The following is a 27,504-nucleotide window of genomic DNA, read 5'->3' on the forward strand; positions in this document are numbered from 1 at the left end:
GGGGTGGAAAACCATTTACCATGCTAATGGACACCAAAAGAAAGCTGGGGTGGCAATCCTTATATCAGACAAATTAGACTTTAAACCAAAGACTGTAATAAGAGATGAGGAAGGACACTACATCCTACTTAAAGGGTCTATCCAACAAGAAGATCTAACAATTGTAAATATCTATGCCCCTAACATGGGAGCAGCCAATTATATAAGGCAATTAATAACAAAAGCAAAGAAACACATTGACAACAATACAATAATAGTGGGGGACTTTAACACCCCCCTCACTGAAATGGACAGATCATCTAAGCAAAAGATCAACAAGGAAATAAAGACTTTAAATGACACACTGGACCAAGTGGACTTCACAGATATATTCAGAACATTCCATCCCAAAGCAACAGAATACACATTCTTCTCTAGTGCCCATGGAACATTCTCCAGAATAGATCACATCCTAGGTCACAATCAGGTCTCAACCGGTACCAAAAGATTGGGATCATTCCCTGCATATTTTCAGACCACAATGCTTTGAAACTAGAACTCAATCACAAGAGGAAAGTTGGAAAGAACTCAAATACATGGAGGCTAAAGAGCATCCTACTAAAGAAGGAGTGGGTCCACCAGGAAATTAAAGAAGAATTAAAAAATTCATGGAAACAAATGAAAATGAAAACACAACTGTTCAAAATCTTTGGGATGCAGCAAAGGCAGTCCTAAGAGGAAAGTATATAGCAATACAAGCCTTTCTCAAGAAACAAGAAAGGTCTCAACTACACAACCTAACCCTACACCTAAAGGAGCTGGAGAGAGAACAGCAAATAAAGCCTAAACCCAGCAGGAGAAGAGAGATAATAAAGATCAGAGCAGAAGTCAATGAAATAGAAACGAAAAGAACAGTAGAACAGATCAGTGAAACTAGGAGCTGGTTCTTTAAGAGAATTAACAAGATTGATAAACCCCTGGCCAGACTTATCAAAAAGAAAAGAGAAAGGACCCAAATAAATAAAATCATGAATGAAAGAGGAGAGATCACAACCAACACCAAAGAAATACAAACAATTATAAGAACGTATTATGAGCAACTATGTGCCAGCAAATTAGATAATCTGGAAGAAATGGATGCATTCCTAGAGATGTATCAACTACCAAAACTGAACCAGGAAGAAATAGAAAACCTGAACAGACCTATAACCATTAAGGAAATTGAAGCAGTAATCAAAAATCTCCCAACAAACCAAAGCTCAGGGCCAGATGGCTTCCCAGGGGAATTCTACCAAACATTTAAAGAAGAATTAATACCTATTCTTCTGAAACTGTTCCAAAAAATAGAAATGGAAGGAAAACTTCCAAACTCATTTATGAGGCCGCCATTACCTTGATCCCCAAACCAGACAAAGACCCCATCAAAAAGGAGAATTACAGACCAATATCCCTGATGAACATGGATGCAAAAATTCTCACCAAAATACTAGCCAGTAGGATCCAACAGTACATTAAAAGGATTATTCACCACTACCAAGTGGGATTTATCCCTGGGCTGTAAGGTTGGTTCAACATCTGCAAATCAATGTGATACACTAAATTAATAAAGAACAAGAACCATATGATCCTCTCAATCCATACAGAAAAAGCATTTGACAAAGTACAGCATCCTTTCTTGATCAAAACTCTTCAGAGTATAGGGATAGAGGGTACATACCTCAATATCATAAAAGCCATCTATGAAAAACCCACAGTGAATATCATTCTCAATGGGGAAAAACAGAGCTTTCCCTCTAAGGTCAGGAACATGGCAGGGATGTCCACTATCACCACTGCTATTCAACATAGTATTAGAAGTCCTAGCCACAGCAATCAGACAACAAAAAGAAATCAAAGGCATCCAAATTGGCAAAGAAGTCAAACTCTCACTCTTTGCAGATGATATGATACTTTATGTGGAAAACCCCAAAGACTCTACCCCAAAACTGCTAGAACTCATACAGGAATTCAGTAAAGTGGCAGGATATAAAATCAATGCACAGAAATCAGTGGCATTCCTATACACCAACAACAAGATGGAAGAAAGAGAAATTAAGGAGTCGATCCCATTTATAATTGCACCCAAAACCATAAGATACCTAGGAATAAATCTAACCAAAGAGGCAAAGAATCTGTACTCAGAAACCTATAGAATACTCATGAGAGAAATTGAGGAAGACACAAAGAAATGGAAAAACGTTCCATGCTCATGGATTGGAAGAACAAATATTGTGAAAATGCCTATGCTACCTAGAGCAATCTACACATTTAATGCCATCCCTATCAAAATACCATCAACTTTTTTTAAAGAAATGGAACAAATAATCCTAAAATTTGTATAGAACCAGAAAAGACCCCGAATAGCCAGAGGAATGTTGAAAAAGAAAAGCAAAGCTGACAGCATCACAATTCCAGACTTCAAGCTCTATTACAAAGCTGTAATCATCAAGACAGTATGGTACTGGCACAAAAACAGACTAATGGAACAGAATAGATAGCCCAGGAATGGACCCTCAACTCTATGGTCAACTAATCTTCGACAAAGCAGGAAAGAATGTCCAATGGAAAAAGACAAATGGTGTTGGGAAAATTGGACAGCCACATGCAGAAGAATGAAACTGGACCATTTCCTTACACCACACACAAAAATAGACTCAAAATGGTTGAAAGACCTAAATGTGAGACAGGAGTCCATCAAAATCCTAAAGCAGAACACAGGCAGCAACCTTTTCGACCTCAGCCACAGCAACTTCTTCCTAGAAACGTGGCCAAAGGCAAGGGAAGCAAGGGCAAAAATGGACTTCATCAAGATAGAAAGCTTTTGCACAGCAAAGGAAACCGTCAACAAAACCAAAAGACAACTGACAGAATGGGAGAAGATATTTGCAAATGACATATCAGATAAAGGGCTAGTATCCAAAATCTATAAAGAACTTATGAAACTCAACACCCAAAGGACAAATGATCCAATCAAGAAATGGGCAGAAGACATGAACAGACATTTTTCCAAAGAAGACATCCAAATGGCCAACAGACACAAGAAAAAGCTAAACATAGATCGGCATCAGGGAAATCCAAATCAAAACCTCAATGAGATATCACCTCACACCAGTCAGAATGGCTAAAATTAACAAGTCAGGAAATGACAGATGTTGGCGGTGATGCGGAGAAAGGGGAACCCTCCTACACTGTTGGTGGGAATGCAAGCTGGTGCAGCCACTCTGGAAAACAGTATGGAGGTTCCTCAAAAAGTTTAAAATAGAGCTACCATCCAGCAATTGCACTGCTGGGTATTTACCCCAAAGATACAAATGTAGGGATCCGAAGGGGTACACGCACCCTGATGTTTATAGCAGCAATGTCCGCAATAGCCAAACTGTGGAAAGAGCCAAGATGTCCATCGACAGATGAATGGATTAAGAAGATGTGGTATTTATATACAATGGAATATTATGCAGCCATCAAAAGGAATGAAATCTTGCCATTTGCAATGACATGGATGGAACTGGAGGGTATTATGGTGAGTGAAGTAAGTCAATAAGAGAAAGACATGTATCATATGACCTCACAGATATGAAGAATTCTTAGTCTCAGGAGACAAACTGAGGGTTGCTGGAGTGGTGGGGGTTGGGAGGGATGGGGCGGCTGGGTGATAGACATTGCGGAGGGTATATGCTATGGTGAGCACTGTGAATTGTGTAAGACTGTTGAATCACAGACCTGTACCTCTGAAACAAATAATACATTATATGTTAAAAAAAAAAAAAGAAGAAGAAGAAGAAGAAGATAGCAGGAGGGGAAGAATGAAGGGGGGGAATTGTAGGGGGAGACGAACCATGAGAGACTATGGGCTCTGAAAAACAAACTGAGGTTGTAGAGGGGAGGGGGGGGATGGGTTAGCCTGGTGATGGGTATTAAAGAGGGCGCGTTCTGCATGGAGCACTGGGTGTTATACGCAAATCATGGAACACTACATAAAAAAAAAATTCATGTGAGCTCCAGTTTTAGAGGATTATTATGGATTATTATGATATAACATTTCAAGACAATAAAGACACTAATTTTTTATATTTAAAAAATGAATTTAAAAAATTAAAAAAAATAAATGTAAGAATTTACAGCTATAAATTTCCCCTTTAGTACCACTTTAACTGCATCTCATAAGTTTTTGTTTTCATTCAACTTCATTTCATTCAGCTAATTCATTTTCCCCTGTCATTTCTTCTTTGATCCATTGGTTGTTTAAAAGTGTTTTCATTTCCCAGTTTGGTGAATTTTCAGTTTTCTTTCTGTCACTGATTTCTAACTTCATTCTACTGTGGTTGGAGAAGATACTCTATATGACATCTGTCTTTTAAAATCTATTGAGACTTAATTTGTGGCCTAACATATGGTCTATCTTGGAAAATGTTCCATTTTTCACTGGAGAAGAATGTGTGTGCTGTTGTTGGTGAGAGTTCTGTATATATCTGTTAGATTAGTTGGTCTCTTGTGTTAAGTCCTCTGTTTCCTTACTTACCTCCTGTCTGGTGGTTTATCCATTATCTTGAGTGGGATATTGAAGTCTCCAACTATTGTAGAACTCTGTCTCTCCCTTCAGCTCTGTCACTTTTTGCTTTATATATTTTAATGGGCTGTTATTAGGTGCATAAATGTTTATAATTGCTGTATCTTCTTAGTGTATGAAAGCTTTTATTAATATATATAATGTCCTTTATCTCTCTTTTTTAAGGATTTTATTTATTTATTTATTTGACAGAGAGATACACAGCGAGAGAGGGAACACAAGCAGGGGGAGTGGGAGAGGGAGAAGCAGGCTTCCCGCAGAGCAGGGAACCCGATGTGGGGCTCAATCCTGGGACCCTGGGATCATGACCTGAGCCAAAGGCAGATGCTTAACGACTGAGCCACCCAGGCGCCCCTGTCCTTTATCTCTTGTAAGCATTTTTTATTTAGAGTATATTTTATCTGGGGTGCCTGGGTGGCTCAGTCATTAGGCATCTGTGCTTTCGGCTCAGGTCGTGATCCCAGGGTCCTGGGATTGAGCCCCGCATTGGGCTCCCTGCTCCGTGGGAACCCTGCTTCTCCCTCTCCCATTCCCCCTGCTTGTGTTCCCTCTCTCACTGTGTTTCTGTCAAATAAATAAAATCTTTTAAAAAAATAAAGTATATTTTGTCTGATATTAATATAGCCACCCTTGCTCTTTTGATTACTCTTTGCATGGAATAGAATATCTTTTCCCATCCTTTCCCCTTCGGTCTATTTGTGTGTTTGGATCCAAAGCAAGTTTCTTGTAGACAGCCTACAGTTGGATCATTTTTTTTTTTTAAATCTGTTCTGCCAATCTCTGTGTTTTGATTGGAGAGTTTAATCTGTTTGCTACATTTAATTACTGATAAGGGAGGACTTATTTATCATTTTGCTATTTGTTTTCTCTATGCCTTCTTGCTTTTTTGTCCCTCATTTCCTGCATTACTGTCTTATTTTATGTTTAGTCCGTTTTTTGTATTGAAATGTTTAAATTCCTTTCTCATTTCCTTTTGTATATATTCTATAGCCATTTTCCTTGTGGTTTCCATGGTAATTGCATTTTACACCCTAAAGTTATGCCTCTAATTTGAATGTATACCAACTTAACTTCAACAACATACAAAAACTCTGCTCCCTTAGAGCTCTGTCCCTGCCCCTTCCAGTTGTTGATGTCACAGAATTACATCTTTATACATTGTATGCCCTGAGACATAAATTAATAATTCTTTAAATTTATTAGTTTCTTAAATTATGTAGAAAATAAGATTTTTGGAGTTACAAACCAAAGTTACAATAATACTAACTTTTAGAGTAGTAATTGTTTCTATTTATTTATTTATAAAGATGGATTGATTCATTTTAGAGAGAGAGGGAGAGAGCATGAGCAGGGGGAGGGTCAAAGAGAGAGGGAGAGAATCTCAAGCAGACTCCCCACTGAGCATGGAGCCCGGTACGGGGCTCAATTGCAGGACCCTGAGATCATGACCTGAGCCAAAACCAAGAATCAGATGCTTAATCGACTGAGCCACCCAGGGGCCCTGTTTTTTTGTGGGTTTTTTTATATATTTAAATGTATTAGTCTCTTAAATCATGCAGAAAACAAAAAATGTAGTTACAAACCATTTTTACAGTATGTCTAGCTTTTATAACTGCCCATGTATATACCTAAATTGAGATCTTTATTTCTTCATATGGCTTTGGATCACTGTCTAGTGTCCTTTTATTTTACCTTGCAGGACTTCCTTGAGCATTTCTTGCAGGACAAGAATAGTAGAAATGAACTCCACTCCCTCAGCTTTTGTTTATGTGGGAATGTCTTAATTTCTCACTCACTTTTTTTTTTAAAGTAGGCTCCACACCCAGCTAGGAGCCCCACACAGGGCTTGAACTCACAACCCTGAGATGAGATCAAGAGTCTGATGCTTAACTGACTGAGCTACCCAGGTTCTGCTCCCTCACTTTTAAGGACAGTTTTGCTGGATATAGGATTCTTAGTTGACAGTTTTTTCTTTTAGCACTTTGAATATAGCACCCTATTGCCTTGCTGTCTCCAAAGTTTCTGATGAGAAATCTGCCGATAATCTTGGTGGTGGTGGGGTGAGGGGAGTCCCCTGTATGTGATGATTTACTTTTGCTGCTTTTAAGATTCTCTCTTTGTCTTTTAAAAGTTTGATTACAGTGTGTCTTGGTGTGAGTCTCTTCGAATTCATTTTACTTGGAGTTCATTGAACTTCTTGGACGTTTATATTCCTGTCTTTCATCAAATTTGGGAAGTTTTCAGCCATTATTTCTTCAGATACTTTCTTTTTTGAGAGTTCATTTCTCTTTTCTCCAGCACTGGATTATGTTTGTCCACTTCATGGTGTCCCACAGGACCCATGGGTTCTGTTCACTTTTCTTCAATTTTCTCCTATTTCTCTTCCTCAGACTCAATAATTTCCTTCATCCTATCTTCAGGTTTGCTGATTCTTTTCTTCTGCCTGCTCAAATCCGCCATTCAATCCCTCTAGTGAATTTTTTGTGTGTGTGTGAATTTTTTACTTCAGTTACTATACTTTGCAGCATTTCTTTTTAGGTTTTCTGTCTCTTTGTTGATATTTCCATTTGCTCATATGTTATTTTTTTACTTTCTCCACATCATTGTTTAGTTCTGTGAGCTTCTTTAAAAGTTACATTAAAGTTTTTGTCTAATACATGTGTAGTCAGGTATTTTGTGGGGACAGGTTCTGTTGATTGTTTTTTTTTTCCTTTGAATGGGCCATACTTTTCTGTTCTTTGTATGCTTTGTATTTTTTTGCTGGACACTGGACATTTTAATCTAATAATATGATGACTGTAAATGAAATTCTTCACCTTCCCCCGGGTTTGCTGGATTTATTATTGTCATAGGTTGTCTCTGTGCTGAGGCTGACCCTAAACCTAAGGTCTTCAAATGTCTTTTTTGAGCCCTTCCCTGGCATGTATGGGCACTTTCTGATTCTCTCCATATATGCTGTTGTTTTTGAATGTCCTACCATTTAATGGCTGGCTCCCAAAGGAAAAAATAGAAAAATGAAGAGGGGAAATAAACAGCTCTGTCCCTTTAAATCCCCCTGGAAGTTTCTTCAGTCAGAAGGGAAGGGCTTATAACAATGGAGGAGGTATATTGTTGAAATGATTGCCCACCTCTTTGTCCACACCTCTGTGATCAGGAGCAGCAATCAGAGTGAGAGCACAGATCCCTGATATTTGAAGGGCAGGGTCCTTTTTGCCTGTCCTGGCTCCTGCAATTTGTGTGCAAGCTGCTCCAAGAACACATGCACAGCTGCCTGCCACTGGGCTGGGGTTGGGGGCTGGGTCGCTGCTACTGCACTAAGAGCTGAAATTGACCCAAATTAACTACAGTTAATCATCTAAGTATTCCTCTGGAAGTTGCAAGCCTCAGTAGACTCCAGAGTTCCAACATAGTTCTATCAGACAGATTCAGCCAGTGCAATTGTTTTCTACATGGGGAAACAAGGAGTATGTTAGGCAAAATGGGGTAGATGGCATAGGGGAGGGAATGACACTTCTGTGAGTATACTTTTTGTGTACTGTTGGCTTCTGAAAGCCTGCTAATATACATATTCAAGCAAAAATAAATTAGTAAGAATTGGAAGGTATGGAATCCTATAATTGACAGCAAACTAGTGGAAATGAAACTAATTCTATTTCAAACAAATAACATAACTCTGAAGGAAACAGAGGAAAGAATGGAAGAATGAACTAGTCCAAGTATCTTATGTGCATAGCATTTGACAAATACTCTCAGTCTTGGGCATGGTAAGGTATGTATGAGAAAAGAATTGCAAACAATTCTGAATTCTTTTTAATAGGTTTATTTATTGCAGTGGTATGGGCAAAGCAATTCTGAAACTCTTAATTTTTTTAAAGGTTTTTATTTATTTGAGAGAGAGTGAGAGAGCCAGCAAGAGAGAGCATGAGTGGGGGGAGGGGCAGAGGGAGAAGCAGGCTCCCTGTATGGGGCTCAATCCCAGGACCCTGGGATCATGACCTGAACCGAAGGCAGCCACTTAACTGACTAAGCCAACGAGGCACCCCGAAATTATTTTTTTAAGATTTATTTATTCTAGAGAAAGAGCACGAGTGGGAGGGACAGAGGGAGATGGAGAGAGAGTCTCAAGCAGACTCCACACTGAGTGGAGAACATGATGTGGGGCTCGATCTCATGACCCTGAGATCACAACCTGAGCCAAAACCAAAAGTTGGATGCTTAACTAACTGTGCCACCCAGGCACCCCTGAAACTATTTTAAATGCACCATAGACTTGAGTAAAAGTGAATGTGTTTATGGTGTTAGGAGTCAGGGTACTGACTGTAGAAGAAAAGACATACTAATATGAAATAAGGACAGGCAACAACGACCCCTCTGGAGATGGATTGAAATTGAAGGTATTGGTGTGAACTCATGGTCTCTAAAATATATTTATGTAGATAAACATGTTTATGTGCACATGCATAAATGTTTATGTGTATGCATATATGTGTATTTATACATACACATATTTCCTAGCGATGTCTGCTGAAGGGGCCACAAAACAAAGTAACCCCAGTAGCAATGAGTACACTTAGTGCCCAGATCTTAATTGTTTCCTAGGGATGCCATAAAATATTGCCACAAACCGGGTGGCTTAAAACAACAGAGATTTATACTCTCACAGTTCAGGATGCCAGATGTCCAAAATCAAAAAAGGGTCAGCAGGGTTGGTCCTTCTGGAAGTTCTGAAGGAGAATCTGTTTGTTGGGGAACATCATCAAAAAGATGTGACAGCTGATTGACCCACGAAGTGGACCCAGGTACTTGGAGGCTCCTCACCCTCTCCTCTACCCTTGGAATGGAGGTTCTGTTTGCCTTTCCCACAGGCTCCCAGTGGCTGCTCCAAGGACAGAGATAAGGATGTGGTGCTGAAAACACTGCATGGTATATACGACTGAGCTTAGTTAGGGCCTCTTTATAAACTTTTAAGATTTGGTGGGCGGGATCCATTCATCTTGCTGCTGCTAAGACAAGCCTCATATGCAAGTTCATTTTGCCTATTAAAACTGCCACCTACCAACCTGGAGTGCCTTCCCTCTTTCTTCTCTCTCTCCCTGCTCTCGGTGGACAGGGACCAGTTTCAGATTGTACCCGGGAAGCTCCCAAGAGGGTTGTGAACCAACACTGTTCTGTGCCTCTCTCCTGTCTTCTCGTGTTTGCTGGCAGTCCTTGGAGTTCCTTGGCTTGCAGTTGTGCCACTCCACCCTCTGTCTCTGTCATCACGTGGCCTTCTTCCCTGTGCTCCTGTGTATCTGTCAGTCTCCCTCTCCTTATAAGAACACCAGTCATTGGATTTACAATCTACTGTAATCCAGTAGGACCTCATCTTGATTACATCTGTAAAAACTCTCTTTCCAAAGAAGATCACACTCATAGGTTCTGCAGGTTAGGACTGTCATATACCCTTTTGGCAGGACATAATTCAACTCACAATAGTTTCTAATACCATTCCCCATTAAGAGGAACCAGGTCTCCCCAGAGAAATAGCTAATTCCAGAGCTGAAGAGGGGTGGGTATAAGATGAACCTGGAATATCTTGTTATACCAGAAAGTAATGAAGTGCTAAAAAAAATAAGTGAGGGGAGCATGTCACGAAGGACACAAGAGGCTGAGGGCTGACTAGAAAATATGGTGGGCATGTTGGAGTCAGAAAATCATTTTGCAGCCATTGTGGTAATGATTGGATCAACTAGCTAAGAATCCTGAATGGATCTCTCTAAGGAGAAATTTTGATGAGGAGCCAAATATTTGATTGTCTTAGAGTGCCTTCTCATATACAACTTATTAGTGTAAAGGAGGGGAATTAACAGTAAAATATAGTGGAGAAATTGGGCAACCATTCACCAAGTGATCAAAATTAACATGACCAATGAGGGGTAAAGGGACATTGTATGCCCTAGATATGATGCCCTAGGAGGATACAACATCATCTATACAGTATTCTCAAGAATGCATAACTGGGAGTGCCTGGGTGGCTCAGTCAGTTAAGCATCCAACTCTTGATTTTAGCTCAGGTCATGATCTCAGGGTTGTGAGATTGAGCCCCTCATTGGCTGTGCATAGAACTTAAGATTCTTTCTCCCTCTCCCTCTGCCCTTCCCCCTGCCTCTCTCTCTCTCCCTCTTCCTCTCTTAAAAAAGAATGTGTAACTTTGATCTGTTCATGAAGAAACACCAGACAAACCCCAAAAAAGAAATGTTCAAATAGGGGCGCCTGAGTGGCTCGGTCAGTTAAGTGGCTGACTCTGGATTTTAGCCCCGGTCATGGTCTCAGGATCGTGGAATTGAGTCCTGAGTCAAGTTCTGCACTCAGTAAAGAGACTGCTTAGGATTCTCTCTCTCCCTCTGCCCTCCCCCTGCTCTCTTGCTCTCTCTAAAATAATCTTTTTAGAAAAATGTGTGGGTGGGTGGGTGGACTATATTTTTCAAAAATGGCAATGTTATAGTCAAAATCCTAGCTACAGAAAATAGAATGATTGTTGCCAGGGCCTGAGGGGAGGGGAAAATGGGAGTTAGTGTTTAATGAGTACAGAGTTTCAGTTGGGGAAGATGAGAAAGTTCTGGAGAGGAAGGATGGTGATGGTTGCACAAGAATGTGAATGTACTTAATGCCACAGAACTGTACATTTAAAAGTGTCTTAAATGATATATTTTATGTGTATTTTACCACAGTAAAAATGTGTCAGTGTTATGAAAGGCATATAAAGGCTGTAGAAAGTTTCTGGATTAAAGGACATTAAAGAGACATGACAACTAAATGCAATATGTAACTATAGACTGGCTCCTAGAACAGAAGGGAAAGAGTTTACAAAGGACCCTAGGTCAAGGGACAGCACTGAAATTGAAAAATGGATGGCAGATTAAAGTCTTGGGTTGTTTTTTTTTTTTTTTTAAGATTTTATTTATTTATTTGACAGAGAGAGACACAGTGAGAGAGGGAACACAAGCAGGGGGAGTGGGAGAGGGAGAAGCAGCCTTCCCGCGGAGCAGGGAGCCTGATGTGGGGCTTGAACCCAGGACCCTGGCATCATGACCCAAGCCGAAGGCAGACACTTAACGACTGAGCCACCTAGGCGCCCCAGATTAAAGTATTGTATCAATGTGGATTTATGGAATTGATAATTGTGCAGTGGTTACAGAATATCCCTATTCTTGGGAAATACACACTTTAGTGTTATATGTAACTTACCTCAAATAGTTCAATATTATGTAACATATACACACATATATGTATGTACGTGTGTGTGTGTACAGATTGACGGGGGAACTCGGGAAGGGAGACAATGAAAAAGTAAATGAGGGGGCACCTCGGTGGCAGTGTCTTTGGGCATCTGCCTTTGGCTCGGGTCATGATCCCGGGGTCCTGGGATCAAGTCCCATGTTGGGCTCCCTGCTTGGCAGGAAGCCTGCTTCTCCCTCTCCCACTCCCACTGCTTGTGTTCCCTCTCTGGTTGTCTCTATCAAATAAATAAAGAAATAATCTTAAAAAAAGAAAAAGTAGATGAGGTAAAATGTTAACAACAGTTGAATCTGAATAAGGGTATACAGTTTTATTGAATTATTTTATTTTTGCAATTCTTTGGAAATTTGAAATTATTTCCAAGTGAAAAAACAAAAGCAAAAACCCAATCAGTTCATTCCTTTCATTCTATTCTCTTTTAAACCCACTCTGGTCAGGCTGTGTATCCCACAAATCCACTAAAATACATTTGTCAAGGTTACCAATTAAGTCTAGTTTACTAACTTCAATGGGCAGTTCTTGCTCTTTCTCTTACTTGACCCATCACTAGCATTTGACACAGTTTATCACTCCCCTCTTCTTGAAATGTGTTCTCTTGAATTCTGGACACCACTCTTTTACGGTTCTTCTCTCACATTCCTGGCTGCTCCTTCTCAATCTCCTTGGCAGTTCCCTTTTATATATCTCCCTCTTCTAAACATTGGAGTGCCTCAGGACTCAGTGCTCAGAGCCAAGTCATCTAGGAGTTCTTTTGTGTTGTCAGGGTCCATTTCCCAATCTCATTCTTATGTCTTTAGTCACTCACCTGAATTTGAGCATGTAGTATTCTTCCAGGAAATGTAAGGTCCTCCTCGTTTTGAGGTCTTACCCAAATTCAACTCCCTATTACCTGTTTCCTGGTTCAGAGCAGTTGGTAGATGTGCACAATAGGGAAGATCTCTCACACTATCCTAGCACATATTCTAGGAGAAGGATGTAGGGCTGGAAACCCTTTTTAAAATCCTGAAGAGATCTGAAGTGTAACTGTCCCATCAAAAGTTAGAAACCTAGGACCCAGTAAAGGGAAGGTTTTTGTTGTTGGTCATTCGGCTGATTACTGGCAGTGTTTGAGCTAAAGCTCAGGTGTCTTCTGCTCACTTTTTAAGTGGTGATTTAACATGTTTGCTTCAGGGATTCAAGAATCTGATGAAAGCTACAGACTTTTTCCAATGGCCAGAGGCTGGGGGTGGGGGGGTCCCTAGTACATTCTTTCTCATCTAATTTCAGGAGTTTGTAGACCTTTGAGCACATCCAGATCTCAGGTTGCAAACCTCTGCTCTATCAGAAAATCCAAAACAAGGAGATATCTACAGGATAACTGATTCAGTGTCTTCAACAAATCAATGGTATAAAAAACTGGGGAAAGGAGAATATAAATGCTTAAGGTTAAAAGAGTCTTAGGAAGTCTAACAGTCAAATGCAGTATGTAGACCTTGTTTGAATTCTGATTCAAACAAACTGTAAAAGGATATTTTGGGGACAACCAGGGAAATTTACATAGAGTATTGGATGACATTAAGGAATTATTAATTTTGTTAGATGTGAGATCATTATGTAAGAAAATTGATTTTTTTTAGAGATGAGTATCACAATATTTAGGATTGAAATAGGATGTCTGGGATTCACTTTAAAATACAAAGAAAAGGGGTGCCTGGGTGGCTTAGTCGTTAAGCGTCTGCCTTTGGCTCAGGTCATGATCCCAGGGTCCTGGGATCGAGTTCCACATCAGGCTCCCTGCTCAGCGGGAAGCCTGCTTCTCCCTCTCTCACTCCCCCTGCTTGTGTTCTCTCTCTCGCTGTGTCTATCTCTGCAAAATAAAGAATCTTTTTTAAAAAAAATACAAAGAAAAGGGACCACTGGGTGACTCAGTTGGTTAAGCATCTGCCTTCGGCTCAGGTCATGATCCCAGGTCCTGGGATGGAGTCCCACACTGGGCTCCTTGCTCCTCAGGGAGCCTGCTTCTCCCTCTGCCTGCTGCTCCCCCTGCTTGTGCTCTCTCTCCTTTCTCTCTCTGACAAATAAACAAAATCTTAAAAAAAAAAAATACAAAGAAAAAAACATGAAGCAATTTTTTGCAAGATGTTTACAATTAAATCTAGGAGAAGGGGATCTGGTGGTTTGTTTTAATACTGTTCTACTTTTGGGGCACCTGAGTGGCTCAGTTGTTAAGCATCTGCCTTCAGCTCAGGTCATGATCCCAGGGTCCTGGGATTGAGCCCCACATCGGGCTCCCTGCTCAGTGGGAAGCCTGCTTCTCCCTCTCACACTCCTTGTGTTCTCTTTCCTCCCTGCTTGTGTTCTCTTTCCTCCCTGCTTGTGTTCTCTTTCTTGCTGTCTCTCTCTCTGTCAAATAAATAAAATCTTAAAAAAAATACTGTTCTACGTGATTGAAATTTTTCATAATAAAAAGAGTATACAAACAAGTTCTGTTCTCTGCCATTCTGGCAAAGACAAGAGGATATCTAGGGTGTCACAGCCAGTACCGAGGTTTTGAGGCTTCCTGAAGAGCCATCCATAGAATTCCTGATTCTAGGACCCCAGGGCTACAAAAGCTAGACTGTTTTTGTGGTTTTTATTTTGTTTTGTTTTTGGTCACGGTATCTTATTTTTGACCAGGGAACCCACTGATATTCTGCAAAATGAGTTAGATGGGTATTGCTATTTCCTTTCTGGGAGTTTCAAGGAATTTGTCCATTTCATCTATTGTCAAAACTATGGGCATAGAGTTATCCATAGTATACAGTCGTTATCCTTTTAATGCCTGTAGGGTCTGTAGTGATGTTCATGCCTCTTTCATGGCTGATATTTGTAATTTGTGCACTGTCCTTTTTGACATAGACAAAGGCCAGAAAGGAGAAATTATTTCAGTTAAGGCTGAGAGAGCCAGCTGGGCCATCCTTATTTCTGCTGCCTTGCTGGCTAGTTGGGTCAGTCATCCTTTTTGATGCTTCCTGTCCCCAGCCCATAGCTCTTGAACCCTCCACGTGGGCCTGTACTGCTTGGCCTCTGAAGTGACTCCAACTTCTCAGAATGTTCTCTTGCCCTCTATCCCTGGCTTCTTCCACAAAACCAAACTCAGGAAGAGGGAATAGAATAACAAAGGAGACGTCACGATGAGGGGTGGCAAATGGCATAGATGGGCTACTTGTTAGAATCTGATGGAAGGCTCAGCTTACCTGGAGAAAGGCAACTCTGAAGTTTCCATGGTGGGGAGAGGAGATCAGGGAAGGAACACAGTTACTGGCAAGGACAACTTCCTCCACTTTACTACCCCTTCCCTTTAACTTTGTCTTCTTCGTTGCTAGAGGGAAGGGACTCATGAGATACTCTCACGGTCCCCTCAATGCCTGCTGTTTGGGACTCCAGTCATCAGCATGCAGAGCTATGAACAGGGAAATAGAGTCTGCCTCCACTGTGAACCTCCAAGAACTATGCCAGGTCTTCTGATTCTAAAGTCCCATTTTCTTTCTACTATGTCAGTGACTCTTATATTAATGCCAAATATTCATTCATTTTTGTGCCAGGTGCTTTCCTTCCTATAGTCTTTAGGGGAGGATGAGGGGAGGCAAGGAAGGAAGAGGACAAGGAAAGACTCTTCTGCCTGAAGGCCTCCAGAGGGTGAGAACCCGCTGGCTTTTGGGATGTTTTCCCACTCTCAGGAGTATATATCTGGTCTCCCTCGCTACCTTTCTGGAGAAGCAATGTTTGAGGAAGAGGGACACATTACAGGGATGCTGCAAATGAGAACCTCCTCTTTATTCCATATATGGAAGCTGGTTTCTGGAGCTAGGTAGGGAAAGGGCTTTGGCCTGGCCCTACCTCTGTGTGGGCCCTAGGGATAAGGGTCTAGATTAGGGTGACAAGGCCTTCCTCCAGGTGGGAATGAAAAGTCCTGACCTCTAGTCAGTCCCAAATTAGGGGGTGGGCGCAATGGTGTGGGGCATTTCCTTGGTGAGGTGAATATCGGCTTGGGGCAGGCTCTTCCAGGCAAGTTCTAAGATCCCGTATTGAGCAATGCCCATAGGATTCATGGTACGGACATTATTCTGACCTGGGAGGGACACCACCTCCTGGAACTCCAGAGGACCTTTAGGGTTTTGAGAGCCACCACAAAACAGGTGGTAGAACAAGCGCTCCCCCGGAACCAGCTCCATGGCCTTTAGGGCCGCCTCATAGGTGATCTCTTGGGATTGGCATTCATCTCTCAGTAACAGCTCCTGTAGCAGCTTCTGGATTCGGGGTGACTTAAGTTGGTACAGGTCCATGAGCTGGTAGAACTGTTCCATCCAAGCAGCACTGTCTTTTGCATATCGTTGCTGCAACATCCGCAAGACATGGTACAGTGCCACAAATGTCTCCCAAAGAGGCACCTCTTCCTTTTTCTTAGAGATGGCCTGTGCCTTCTTCTCCAGCTTGGGCAATCTGGGAAACCTGCCTTTGTCCTTAAAAGCCCAGAAGTCCTTTTGAAACATCAGTGCAAGGGTTTGTTTTTCCACAGAGGCCTGGGCACCTGTGAAACTGTCTCCTGTGGCAGGATGAAAGTGTTGCACCTCCATCTCCTTGAGAGCAGTGGATATCTGCTCTGCCCATGCACTCCTGTAAGGCTCTTCTAGAAGGTGCCAATTTACACCCTTTGGGGTTGGAATCCCTTTGGTACCTAATGGGGACTTTTGTGTGGGGACAGTGAAAGGTTTTAACCAGCTTTCCTTTCCTTTTATAGGTGGGATCACTTTCAGGTACTTTGGACCCATGGGCTCCTTATTGGGTTTTGAGATATGTGCGCTTCGTGATTCCAGGACCTGCTTGTGACGGTACACAATGGCTTCAAGTTGGGCCAAATGTAGCCACTCTAAATTTCCCTTTGAGGTAAGGTCTTTGAGAAGCTGGCACAATCTGTGGAAACTATCCCTAGAAAGCTGTTCTCCTGCCTCCATCCGTTCTAGGACATGGCGGATCCACTCTATATCTGAGAGTACTACCTGAGCACCTATTTCCTTGGCCCAGATTTGGGGCACAGGTACCTCAGTCTTTCTCATCAGAGCTGGATGATGCTGCAAAATCCACTGCCACTTGGGCTCTAGTGGTTCACCTTGGAGTTTGTGAGCTTCCATGGTCTTCCTCAATATGTGAGGTAAATATGGAGTCTTTAAGTCTTGCTCTGGGGACTCCAAAACTGTATCCAAAAGTTGTAGAGGTTTGGGCTTATATTTCTTCAACAGTTCTTGTCTTTCCATAAACCTTGACTCTGGAAGTACCCTGGATGCCTCGAGTGCTCTGGCCCTTTCTTCCCAGGATACTTGTTTCGTAGACACTGGCACTGGTATTGTCTCTTGCCTGCCCAGAGCTATTGAGATCACTTTCTTGGAAGGGACTTTAAGAACTTTTAGTTGTATATCACTGTCTTTGATATCAGGGATTCTTTTTCCAATAGAAGGGATTATTTCTCTTCTTTGGTCCTTTTCTCTTTCTGCTTGTGACTTAAATAATTTTTCTTTTTTAAAGATCTCTTTTTTCTTGTCTGCCTCTTTTTTCAGTGAGCTTTTCCCCTTTTCTTTCTCACTCAGACTTTCTGACTCTTCCTCACTCAGACTTTCTGACTCTTCCTCACTCAGACTTTCTGACTCTTCCTCACTGATGCTTTCCTTCTCCTCCTCTTCAAACACTTCCTCCTCCTCCCCTTCCTCCTCCTCCTCCTTCTCCTCCCCCTCCTGCACCTTCTTCTTTTTCTTCTTCTCCTTCTTCTCTTTCTCTTCCTTCTTCTTCTTCTCTTTCTCCTTTTCCTTTCTCCTCTCTTCCACCTCTACCTCTTCCACCACCTTCCCTTCTTCCTCTTCCTCCTCCTCCTCCTCTTCTTCCTCCTCCTCCTCCTCCTCTTCCTCAGACAAACTCTCTCGCTCTACTTGGTCTAATAAGCTTTCCATTTCTTCAGAAAGGCTCTCTCTACTTTCCTCTTGACTGGGAAGCTTTTCCTGTGGTGTATCAACTGTCTTTAGCTCTTTTCTCTTTCTCAACCTTTGTTTAAGCAGTGGTATTACCTCTTCATCCTTTGTTAGTCCTTCCTCTTCTTCTTCCTGTATGACTTCTCTCTGTTGTCTAGCCAATCTGCTTTCTTCCTCAGTTATTTTTTTCTCTTTCTTTATCATTCTTTTCATTTCCTTGGCCAGTTTTCTCTGCTTCTTAGCCAGTTTCTTCTCATCTTTGGTTACTTCTGGTTGTTCCTCAGAAAAATCCCACTCTTTGGCATCAAGTTTATTTTTTTCCTTGCTCAATCTCCTTTCCTTAACAAAGAAGTTCCTCTTCATCTTTGTCATCTCTATTTCTTCCTGGGTCAGTTTCATTTCTTCTTTGGTAAGCTCTTGAAGTGCCTTTAAGACTTTGCTGCTTACTTTTGATGCCTTGGAAGTGCCCTCCTTTTCTTTAATCAACTTCCTTACTACTTTGGCTAGCTTCCTTTCTTCCTGCGCATACACTCTCCCTCCTCTGGTAAATTCCAGTTTTCCTTTGGCAATGTCCCTTTGCTCTGTGGCCAGTATCCTATCTTCATACCTCAGTATCTTCTCCTCTAGTGACAATTTCCTCTTGATTAGTTCTAGTTCATTCTTAGTCAGTCTTACCTGTTTTAAGGTTTCTTCAGTCTCTCCTGCAGAGAGAATTTCCTTTTCCTCAGACAGCCTGACTTTCTCCTGGGCCAGTTTCTTCATTTCTGTGCCCAGTGCCCTTTCTTCCTTGGCACCATCCCACTCTCCTCTGAGCATTTTCAGTTCTTGAAATACTGCCCTCTTCTCCATAGCTAATTCCATCTTGTCCTGGGCTAGATTGTGCTGCTTCTGAGCCAGACTTTCCTCTAATTGGGTCAGCTTTTTCTCTGCCTCGTCCAGGTTTTTCTTCTGGGAAAGTTTTTCCTTTTCTTCCATCAGCTTCTTCTCTACCTGAGTAAGTTTCTTCTTGTACACATCCAGTTTCTCCTTTGCTTGGACTAATTTATTTTTGTTCTGCGCAAGGTTTTCTTTGACCTGGAGGAAGTTCTCTTTCCTCTGAGCCAATTTCACTTTCTCCTGAAGCAGATTCTCCCTCTCCTGAGCCAGAGACTTCTCCCTCCAGTCTAGGATCTTCTTGTTCTTTGTGAGTTTCTCTATGTCCTGGGCCAATTTTTCTTTTTCCTGGGCCAGTTTTAACTTGTTCTCCATCAGTTTCTTCCTTTTCTGGGCAAGCTTTTCCTCTTCCTCGGGCAGTTTCTCCTTGTCGTGAGCCAGTTTCTTCTCTTCCTCGATCAGCAGTTCTTCTTCCAGGGTCAGTGTTTTCTCTTCTTTAATCAGTTTCTGCTCTTGCCAGGCCAGTGTCTTCTCTTCCTGAGCCAGTCCCTCCTCTTCCTCAGCCAGATCCTTCAATTCCTGAATCAGTTCCTCTTCTTTCCAAGCCAGTTCCTCCTCTTCCCACATCAGCTCCTCCAATTCCTGGGCTAGTTCCTCTTCTTGCAATGCCAGCTCTTGCTCCTTCTGGGTCAGTTTTTCCAATTTCTGGGCCAGTATCTTTTTTACCTCAGCCAGCTTCCCTCCTTTCTTTGCTATTTTCTCTTCTTCTCGAGCCATTTCCTCAAACTGCTTGGCCAGTTTCTTCCTTTTCTGGGCCAATTTCTCTGCTTCTTGGCTTAACTTCTCCTCTCTTTTGGCCAATTTTTCCTCATTATGGACAAACTTCCTCTCTGACTGGACCATTGTCCTGTCTCTCTGAGCCAGTTTCCCATATTCCCTGGCCAGTTTTCTCTCTTCCTGGGCCAGTTTTCTCTCTTCCTGTGCTAGTTTCTGTTCTTCTTGGGCCAGCTTCCTTTCTTCTTGGGCTCGTTTCCTTTCAGCCTGGGCTCGTTTCCTCTCCATCCAGGCCTGCTTATATTCTTTTTGGATCTGTCTCTGCTCTTTTGTCATCAGCTCTTCTTGTTCTTCTTCTCCCCATTCCTGAGACAATTCTTCTCCCTCCAGGGTCAATTCCTCCTCATCCTTGTGTTCCTCTCTGGACCTGGCCGCTGTCTGTTCCCAGAACTCTAACCACTCATCCCATCTCAGCTTCTTCTTGTCCACATCCAGCTTTTCCTCCTCTGGGAGTGGCTTCCTTTCATCCGTTTGTTGTTTCTCCTCTTCCTCAAGATGCTTCTTGTCCCAGGCTTTCTTCCATTCATCCCAGGATATCTTCGTCTCACCCTGGGCCTGTTTCCACTCATCCCAGGACTTCTTCCACTCCTGCCAAGACAGCTTCCTCTCATCCATAACTGGCCTTTCTTCTTGCTTAACTACTTCCTCCTCTGGTTTGGCCACTTCCTCTACTGCCTGACTCACATCCGTCTCTCTTTTGCTCACTGTCTCTTTTTTATCCACTTTTATTTCCTGCTGAACTTCTTTCCTCTCTTGCTTAAAGGGCTTCGTAAAGGATGTCTTCTCTTCTTTCTTCGATACTCGTTTTCCCTTGGTGAGGCCACTGGGTCCTAAAAAGATAGCTTTCTTTTTCTTGCCTTTTTTGGGAATCACCTGGGTTTCCTGCAAGTATGGCACGTCCTCTTCTTCCTTTTGCACTTGCTCTTGCTCTTGCTCCTCTGGTATCTCGTCCTCCCTTCTGATGGTCATTATGTCATCTCTAATTGCCCCTTCATGAATAAAAATCGGTTTCTCCTCTGGCCAGGCTATATCCCAGTTGAGGTCCTCAAGCAGAACCTCACTTTTTTTCTCCAACAAGGGGCAGATCTCCTGAAAAAGTTCCCAACTGGGCTGTTGATCTGCCAGCACTTCCTGAGCCGTGGCCACTAGCTCCATGTTTAGAGCTTCTGACATTTTTGTTTGGGAACCAGATATTCTAAGGGTCATAAGACGACACAGATTATCCCGCCATGATGAGCTATCTTCAGGGATGGTCTTGCGGCCGGGCGCTCCAGTGGCACCCCGCCCTTTGGCTTTCAGCTGCTTCACAACTGGTTCCTCCTTTACAGCAGACAGAGATTCCTCAGTTGTAACTTCAGCTTCTTTTGTCTTCTTGTGCCTCTTTTTGGGTTTCTGAACTGTTCTTTTCTTACCTTTTCTGTCATGTATTTTCCTCAGCATCTTCAGGGTCAGTGCAAACTGGTCCTTTGAGGTGTCTTTCTCTGGAGGTTGTTGTTCACCATCTTTTGAAATCTTTAACACACTGATGGTTGAAGACATTCTAGAATGGGCAGCTGTATCCTCCACCAAAACTGGTGCAGCTTCCCTCTGGTCAATTTCACCCTCTACGGGACCTGGCTCTTTGCCAGCCTCTTTTATCTTCTTGAGGGCCCGCCACAATTTTCGGACTGCAGGGAAGATCAGGAGATGGAGATAAGGAAGGCATGGGAGGCTTAAGTCACATCTTTCCCACTAATGGTATGAGTAAGAGGAATTGCCGTCAAAGTAGTAGCAACAGAGGGGGCCGAGGCCTTTAAAAAAAAAAAAAAAGGATTCTCCTTACTTTATTCCAGTGCTCACCCCTTCCAAATCCTATGGAGATAAGCATTGGAGTCTCCCTGAGTTTGGGTAGATTCTTCCTAGGAAGTTTCTGTGAAAAGATCTGTCTACTTGTCTCTGGTCCTACCTGGTTGATATCTCTTGACCCATGTTAGCCCTAACTATATTGCCTCTTGGGGACCCTGAGGCATGAACCAGATCACCCCATACATACCATGCTTTTTGCCCCCTGCTCGGCCCTGTCTTTGGCCTTTGCCGGACTTGATGGCAGCTTTAGATTCTCCAGGAATTACATCAGGTTGCTTGGAAAGGGATATACGTTCAGAAATCCTTGAGACCTCTAAAGAGAAAGCAGGCTTTTCCTGTCCCTCTGACAAGGTCAGGTTTTCATTCAATCGCTGCTCCACTTGAGTATGAAGGATTTGGAGATCTGTGGCCCGCATCCCCAACAGATGGTCTAGGGATTCCTCCCCAATCATTTCCTGCCTATGAAAGTCAAGGGAGAGGAAAGACCATGGTGAATCAGGGACAACAGAGAGAACGAGAAGGAAGGAACTGCTGTGGAACAGGCAGGGGGCTTGGCACAGCGGCCAACAGAGACAGTGTACGTTGAGGTAAAGGATGGCCAAGAAGAAAGAGGAAGTCTAGAAAGCCAAGGTGGCAATGAATGGAGTGGTTTGTATGGGGACTGAAGAGGTAGGAGAAAAGAATGAAAAGGGGAACTCAAGAGTTAAGGGACAGACAGGAGCAAGAGAAAAAATGACAGGAATGAGCAGTCAGGATTGTCAGGACAGTCTAGGAATGGAAAAAGACTATGAAAAAGAAAAAGGACAGGAAGAGTTAATGGACAGGTATGAAGAGCTAGTGAAGGAAGGGCAAGGAAGAAGAAAATTAGAGGCTAGTCAAGAATTGCAGAAGGCACAAAGAACTTACTGCATCTCCCGGAAGGTCTCTCGGTGCTGGATCAGGTTTAAGAGTGAGGACTTAGAGTGGATTCCGGTGTCAGCCATGAGGCTCAGGGCCTTACTCCTCACTTTTTGGTCCTTGTCCATCAATCCTTGGGCCAGGGGCATGGCAAAGAGATGAGTAATCATTCCTAGATGCTTCAGCCCTTGCCAGGCTAGCTCTCGGATCAGCGGGTTGGAATTGGTGGTATCATCCAGTAGACGATGGGCTGTTTCAGAGCGCAGGAATGAAGACACCTCATAAGAGGCAAAGATTTGCCCCAGTGCACCAATACAGCATTGGTACTTCAGTGGAGAAGCGTGGATCATAATGTTGAGGATTGTCTCCACCAGGCTATTAATAGCTATTTCACTCATCTTTTTCCCCAGCCAACTACGGTTTGCTGAGTCTGTAAGGACACTGTAGGTTACATCCTTAGAGAATCTCATTTCTATGAAGTCTTCATCCTCCTTCTGTGAATATTCTCCTGCATCACTTAGAGATTTTACCCTACTATGCCAGAAGAAGAATTCTTGGGACTTGTCCCAATCCGTTTCCCACACAGGTGAATGCAGGTTGCACTGCAGGTATATTGGACTGCCCTCTGGCCAAAGACGGGCACGAATCACTGAGTTGGGGATGTAGCCATCAGGAGCCAAGAGCCATTTCCGCCCATGACCAAAGTAGCATCGCAATATTTGGTAGGGGCTGAGTCCATCCCAGGCAGTCAGCTGTAGTTGGGGAGGAACCACGTAATGGGGAGGTTTGCCCACCTCCATCCCATCAGTTTCTTCTTTATACGAGAAACCGTGTCTGAAGGCAGGCAGTAACATGGGACTCCCTTGCTCATCTTCCTCTATGACATGTGGCACTGTATGATCAAAGGCAATGGCCCGCTTATTGACAAGTTTCTCTATACCGACTAATTCCTGTTGCCCTTTTCCAAGGTAGATATACTTGGGCACAAACATGGTCTCAAAGGAGAGGAAGAAGCTTGGTGTGAAAGGCTTAGGGGCCTCTAGCACTTCATCTGTCATGCTCATAAAGGAAAGGCGAGCCAGCAGGGTTGGGTGAAGCAGTTTTAGACAGGACACCAGATAAAGACTCTGATTAAAAGACACAAGCAAGTCACCCCGGTCATTTGCAAAGCAGAGTGGGCCAAAGTGCAGCGATGAGTCCAGCATGGCTATAAGTCTGCCATGGAAGTTCCAGACCCGGACAGACCCATCAATACCACCTGTGACAAAAAGGCTCAAGGACAGGCAGACATCAAAGGATGTGATGGTACACTGGTGCAGAGGCAATGTCTCTATAAACATTGAGTCTTCTTGTGACTCAGAGGACAGAAAATCATGGAACTTCCAGAGACGCAGACAGTTAGTCTCCGTGATAGCGCCCACAGACGTGGGTAAGAGTATCAGGTGTCTTAGGTGACAGCTGCTGAGAATGCTGGCGAGGGGCTTCAAATGTACCTTCCTCCCCTCGAGCACAGCTTCTGATAGGTGTACATAGTCATCCATTCCATAGGAGCAGAGCAAAGAGTTTTCTCGGCTACCAAAAAGCCCTCCAGGTAGTGTAGAGAGTGCCAGGATAGCTCCAAAGTGCATGAACTTCTCTATCCTGGCACAGTAGTTCTGGGAAAGCACTCTTACCACACCACTCTGGTGTCCAGAGAACATGAGTCCTTGTAGACCCCGGCTCAGGTGGAAATGCCCATAAGCCAGGCATTGTACCCAGTCTTGAGAATTTGGTGAGGTGCACAAGAGATACTTGGCTGGGCAAGGGCAGCGGGTCGTGTCAAACACCAGCACCTCTGCATTGCCCGTCGCTACGAAGAGCTCCTCTTTTTCTGGGTCATAGGCCCAGTCCACAGCCCGGTCTAGGATCATGAAGGGCCAGGTGAGGACCAGAAGATCCCCTGTGAGTGGGGACACAAAGCGCAATAAGCCATCCTCAGTAGTGCACAGGATCCGGAACCAGTTATCACCGCAGCGGACCCGACGCAGCTGCTGGGGAGCAGAGCCACAGACGCTGAACAGGCTGTAGAAGCAAGGCAGACGGCGCAAGGAGAAAGTATGCGTAGTTTGGCAGAAGAAAGTAGTGTTGTCGATAAACTCGAGTTCATACAGTTCCTCGCCAAGTTCTAGCCGCCGCAGCAGGTTCCCCAAAGTCAGGTTCCACTCCTTGATCAGGCCTTCCTTGCCAGCCGTTAGCAGGGTGTGGGCTTCTGGCCGGCTGCGGATACAGGTCACCGATGAGGAATGGGCCTTGAAACTGTGGAGAGAGTTTCCCCGGACAAGGCTCCATACTTGGATTTCCCCAGTCTTATTTCCGGCATAGAGAAAGCCCTGGTCGAAACAGGTGAAGCAGCAGGTGATAGAGGAGCCGCTGGTGGTGGACATGAACCTCTGAACTTCTCCTAGCTGGCCGTGGCCCTGGCGCTCAAGGACCCTCACCACCGTCTCACATAGCGCGAGGAGGGAGCCATTGGGGCCGTTCAGCCTGATGTCCTGGACAAGCTGATCTCCAGGCATGGGGACCATGTGGGCTACTTGGAGGCCCTTGCCGCTCCTCTCGATGATCCAGGTGACCACTGCCCCCAGGATGCCCGACAGAAGCATTTTCATTTCCGGGTCATAGCAGAGGCAGTTGATGTTAAAGCGGCAGGGCACTATACCCAGGGGTTTGAATGACCGGAAGTGGTCCCCAAAGAGCCGCAGGATCAGGTCACCACAGTAGGCCACGAGGATATGAAAGGAACCTGTGTGGACCATGGACTGGATGGGCGGCAGTCGTTCAGTCATGGAGAATGTTCTCTTCTCGACCATGTCCTCAGTTTTGCTCTTCATCCATACTACAGCCTACAAGAGAGTAAGAGGGACACTGCCTAGGAAAGATAGTTGAAGAGGAAAGGGCAGAATATGCAGCTCCTTTCCCCTGTGCTCGTGATGAGGAGGACGTGGAAGACTCTCGAGTGTTTTTACCACCCTCCCTCCCCCCGCCCCGGTTATGGGAATTGGAAATACGTAGAAGCAGGAAGCCTGGGACCCTTTCCCTAACCTTGGCCTATTTTAAGGGAACCAGAAAACCTATTCAAGGAGAGACTGTAATTGAAGAAGGGAGGAGGGGGCGAATCCTAGATCTAGGTCATTTTCATTCAAGAGGTAGATCTCCCTTTGTCAGTCTGGGGTGAGAGCTTACGTGGACACGGCCCCTGTCGGATGAGCTAAGAAGGAGAAGAAAGGCGAGGCAGTTCTACCTGTATTTCTTTGGTGCTTGTCACCCAAGAGAGGGAGGCAAAGAAGTTGGCATCACTGAAGTAATAGCATATAAGTGGCATATTTTGCGGATGGCGAGACTCTCTGAACAGTATCTGGGACTGGTCACTCAGCACAACCACTTCATTCTTCGGGTCTTCTGACGTTTGCTGGGGAGAGGCATGGCATGAAACGAAGAGACCAGGACACATGTGCACTAAATATATTCTCACACAAGCCACAACTGAAGCCATTCCCAAGGTCATGCCTCATGCCTGTTACACCCACACATGCACGACTTGTCACTTGTAGGACACCTACACTTCACAAGCAAGTAACACAATGCCCGACACAGGAGAGAACCAAACCCCTATAGGGCCTAAATGGGCAAATTTCATGGTGTGAGCACAGGGGAAAACAGATGTTCTTCCCAACATACCCGTTCGCTAACACTCCCCCTTCTGTCTACAAGGTACAGATGTCATGAAAGACATATTTAACACATTACCCAGTGCACCACCGTGGACCTACATGAAATGTAACAGAGTGTGACAAAAGTCAGTGCAACTTTAAGTTCTTAATAAGGCTTAAAAGTGCACAAAGGTAAGACATTAACACCCTGCCTCGCCTTTAAACATGACAGAGGAAGATAATATATATGCAATATGTATTATTCCACAGTGAAAGAGTGTATGCTATGACACATTCGCCTGGGATAGTTTACACAAAGCCAACCAGAGCAAAACCGAGGTCGGCAAATGTTCTTTCTGGTGCCTTCTCCCTTCTCTTTTAGAAAAATCTGTCTCCCCAAAGGGTTGGTTCCTCTGACAATGCTCCAAAGTGTTCACCTTCCACTATCAAAATGTACTTGCAAGAGATCCCTAGGCTCATTTGGAAATGAACGGCCCACTTCCTACTAAGGGGACAATTGTCTTATGGTCTACTGTGCCTACTTTCTGCTTCCCTGGAAAATCTATGCTTCTTTGAAGTGCTCATAACAATTAAAATAGATAGAGGCCAATAACACGTTTATGTCCTACATATGTATTACCTTGCTTTTATGTATGATGTCATTTACCAAGTATTTAAAATCCTTCCACAGGGGAATGAGTCTGGTGGAAGACATCACCTTGATTATTCCCTGGTCCACCTCAGGACCGTTGCTTAATAACCTGTGGGAATCCAAAAGAGTCCAGCTTAGCTGTTACTACTTTTTGAGGAACTAGGACTCAGAAGTCAAGATCCATGAACTCATGTGTATTGAACATTTTTTGAACATCAGGAACTATCCATAAGACACATCTCATTGAACCCTCAGTGAGGCCCAGTGAGGTAGGTATGACCCCATTTTAATATTTTATTTATTTATTTGAGAGAGACAGAGATAGAGAGAGCTCGAGCAGGAAGGAGGGGGAGAAGCAGACACCCCGCGGAGCAGGGAGCCCGATGCGGGGCTCGATCCCAGGACCCTGGGATCATGACCTGAGCCAAAGGCAGAGGCTTAACCATCTGAGCCACCCAGGTGCCCCAGTATGACCCTATTTTATAGATTAGGAAATTGAGACTTGGGGAGGGTGAATAAAAGAGTTGAGGATTGAATCTTAACATTGGCTGTCATAACCCTGTAGGATTTTATGGGCGAAGGAAGCATGGAGGGGGGCTAGAAAGGAATATGGTCGCAGGCAAGTAACATTTCTTTGCTGCTGGTGGTGTGTCAAGAGAGCATTTTGCAAGGACTTGGGAGTTCCCAGAGTGCGGTCCTTGGATCTCATGCACTGGGATTCCTAGGGAAGGAGTCTGTCTTAAAATATAGATCCCTAGGTACTGTCCTGGACCGACTGAAGCAGAACCGTGGCAGTGGGACCCAGGGACCTTCACTTCTAACAAATTCCCTAGATGATTCTATGGACATTCAAGTCTGACTACTGAAATTGTA

General features: G+C 43.7%; 1 protein-coding gene across 1 annotated transcript; it reads right to left on the reverse strand.

Annotated features, from left to right (window-relative positions):
- Nucleotides 1-15,816: 15,816 nt before the first annotated feature.
- LOC123856050 (WD repeat-containing protein 87-like) lies at nucleotides 15,817-26,807 on the reverse strand. The gene is made up of 5 exons (XM_045892152.2): nucleotides 26,620-26,807; nucleotides 25,571-25,738; nucleotides 22,300-25,172; nucleotides 21,581-21,852; nucleotides 15,817-21,215 (listed from the first exon to the last, which is right to left on the reverse strand). Exons 1-5 carry the CDS (start codon nucleotides 26,692-26,694, stop codon nucleotides 15,817-15,819), a joined length of 8,787 nt encoding a protein of 2,928 aa, XP_045748108.1. The 5' UTR covers nucleotides 26,695-26,807.
- Between the last annotated feature and the right edge of the window lie 697 nt (nucleotides 26,808-27,504).

The sequence above is a fragment of the Mirounga angustirostris genome, unplaced genomic scaffold (assembly GCF_029215605.1).
Source record: "Mirounga angustirostris isolate CCGP_5_RB_7025 unplaced genomic scaffold, mMirAng1.0.hap1 SCAF_16, whole genome shotgun sequence".
NCBI lineage: Eukaryota > Metazoa > Chordata > Mammalia > Carnivora > Phocidae > Mirounga > Mirounga angustirostris.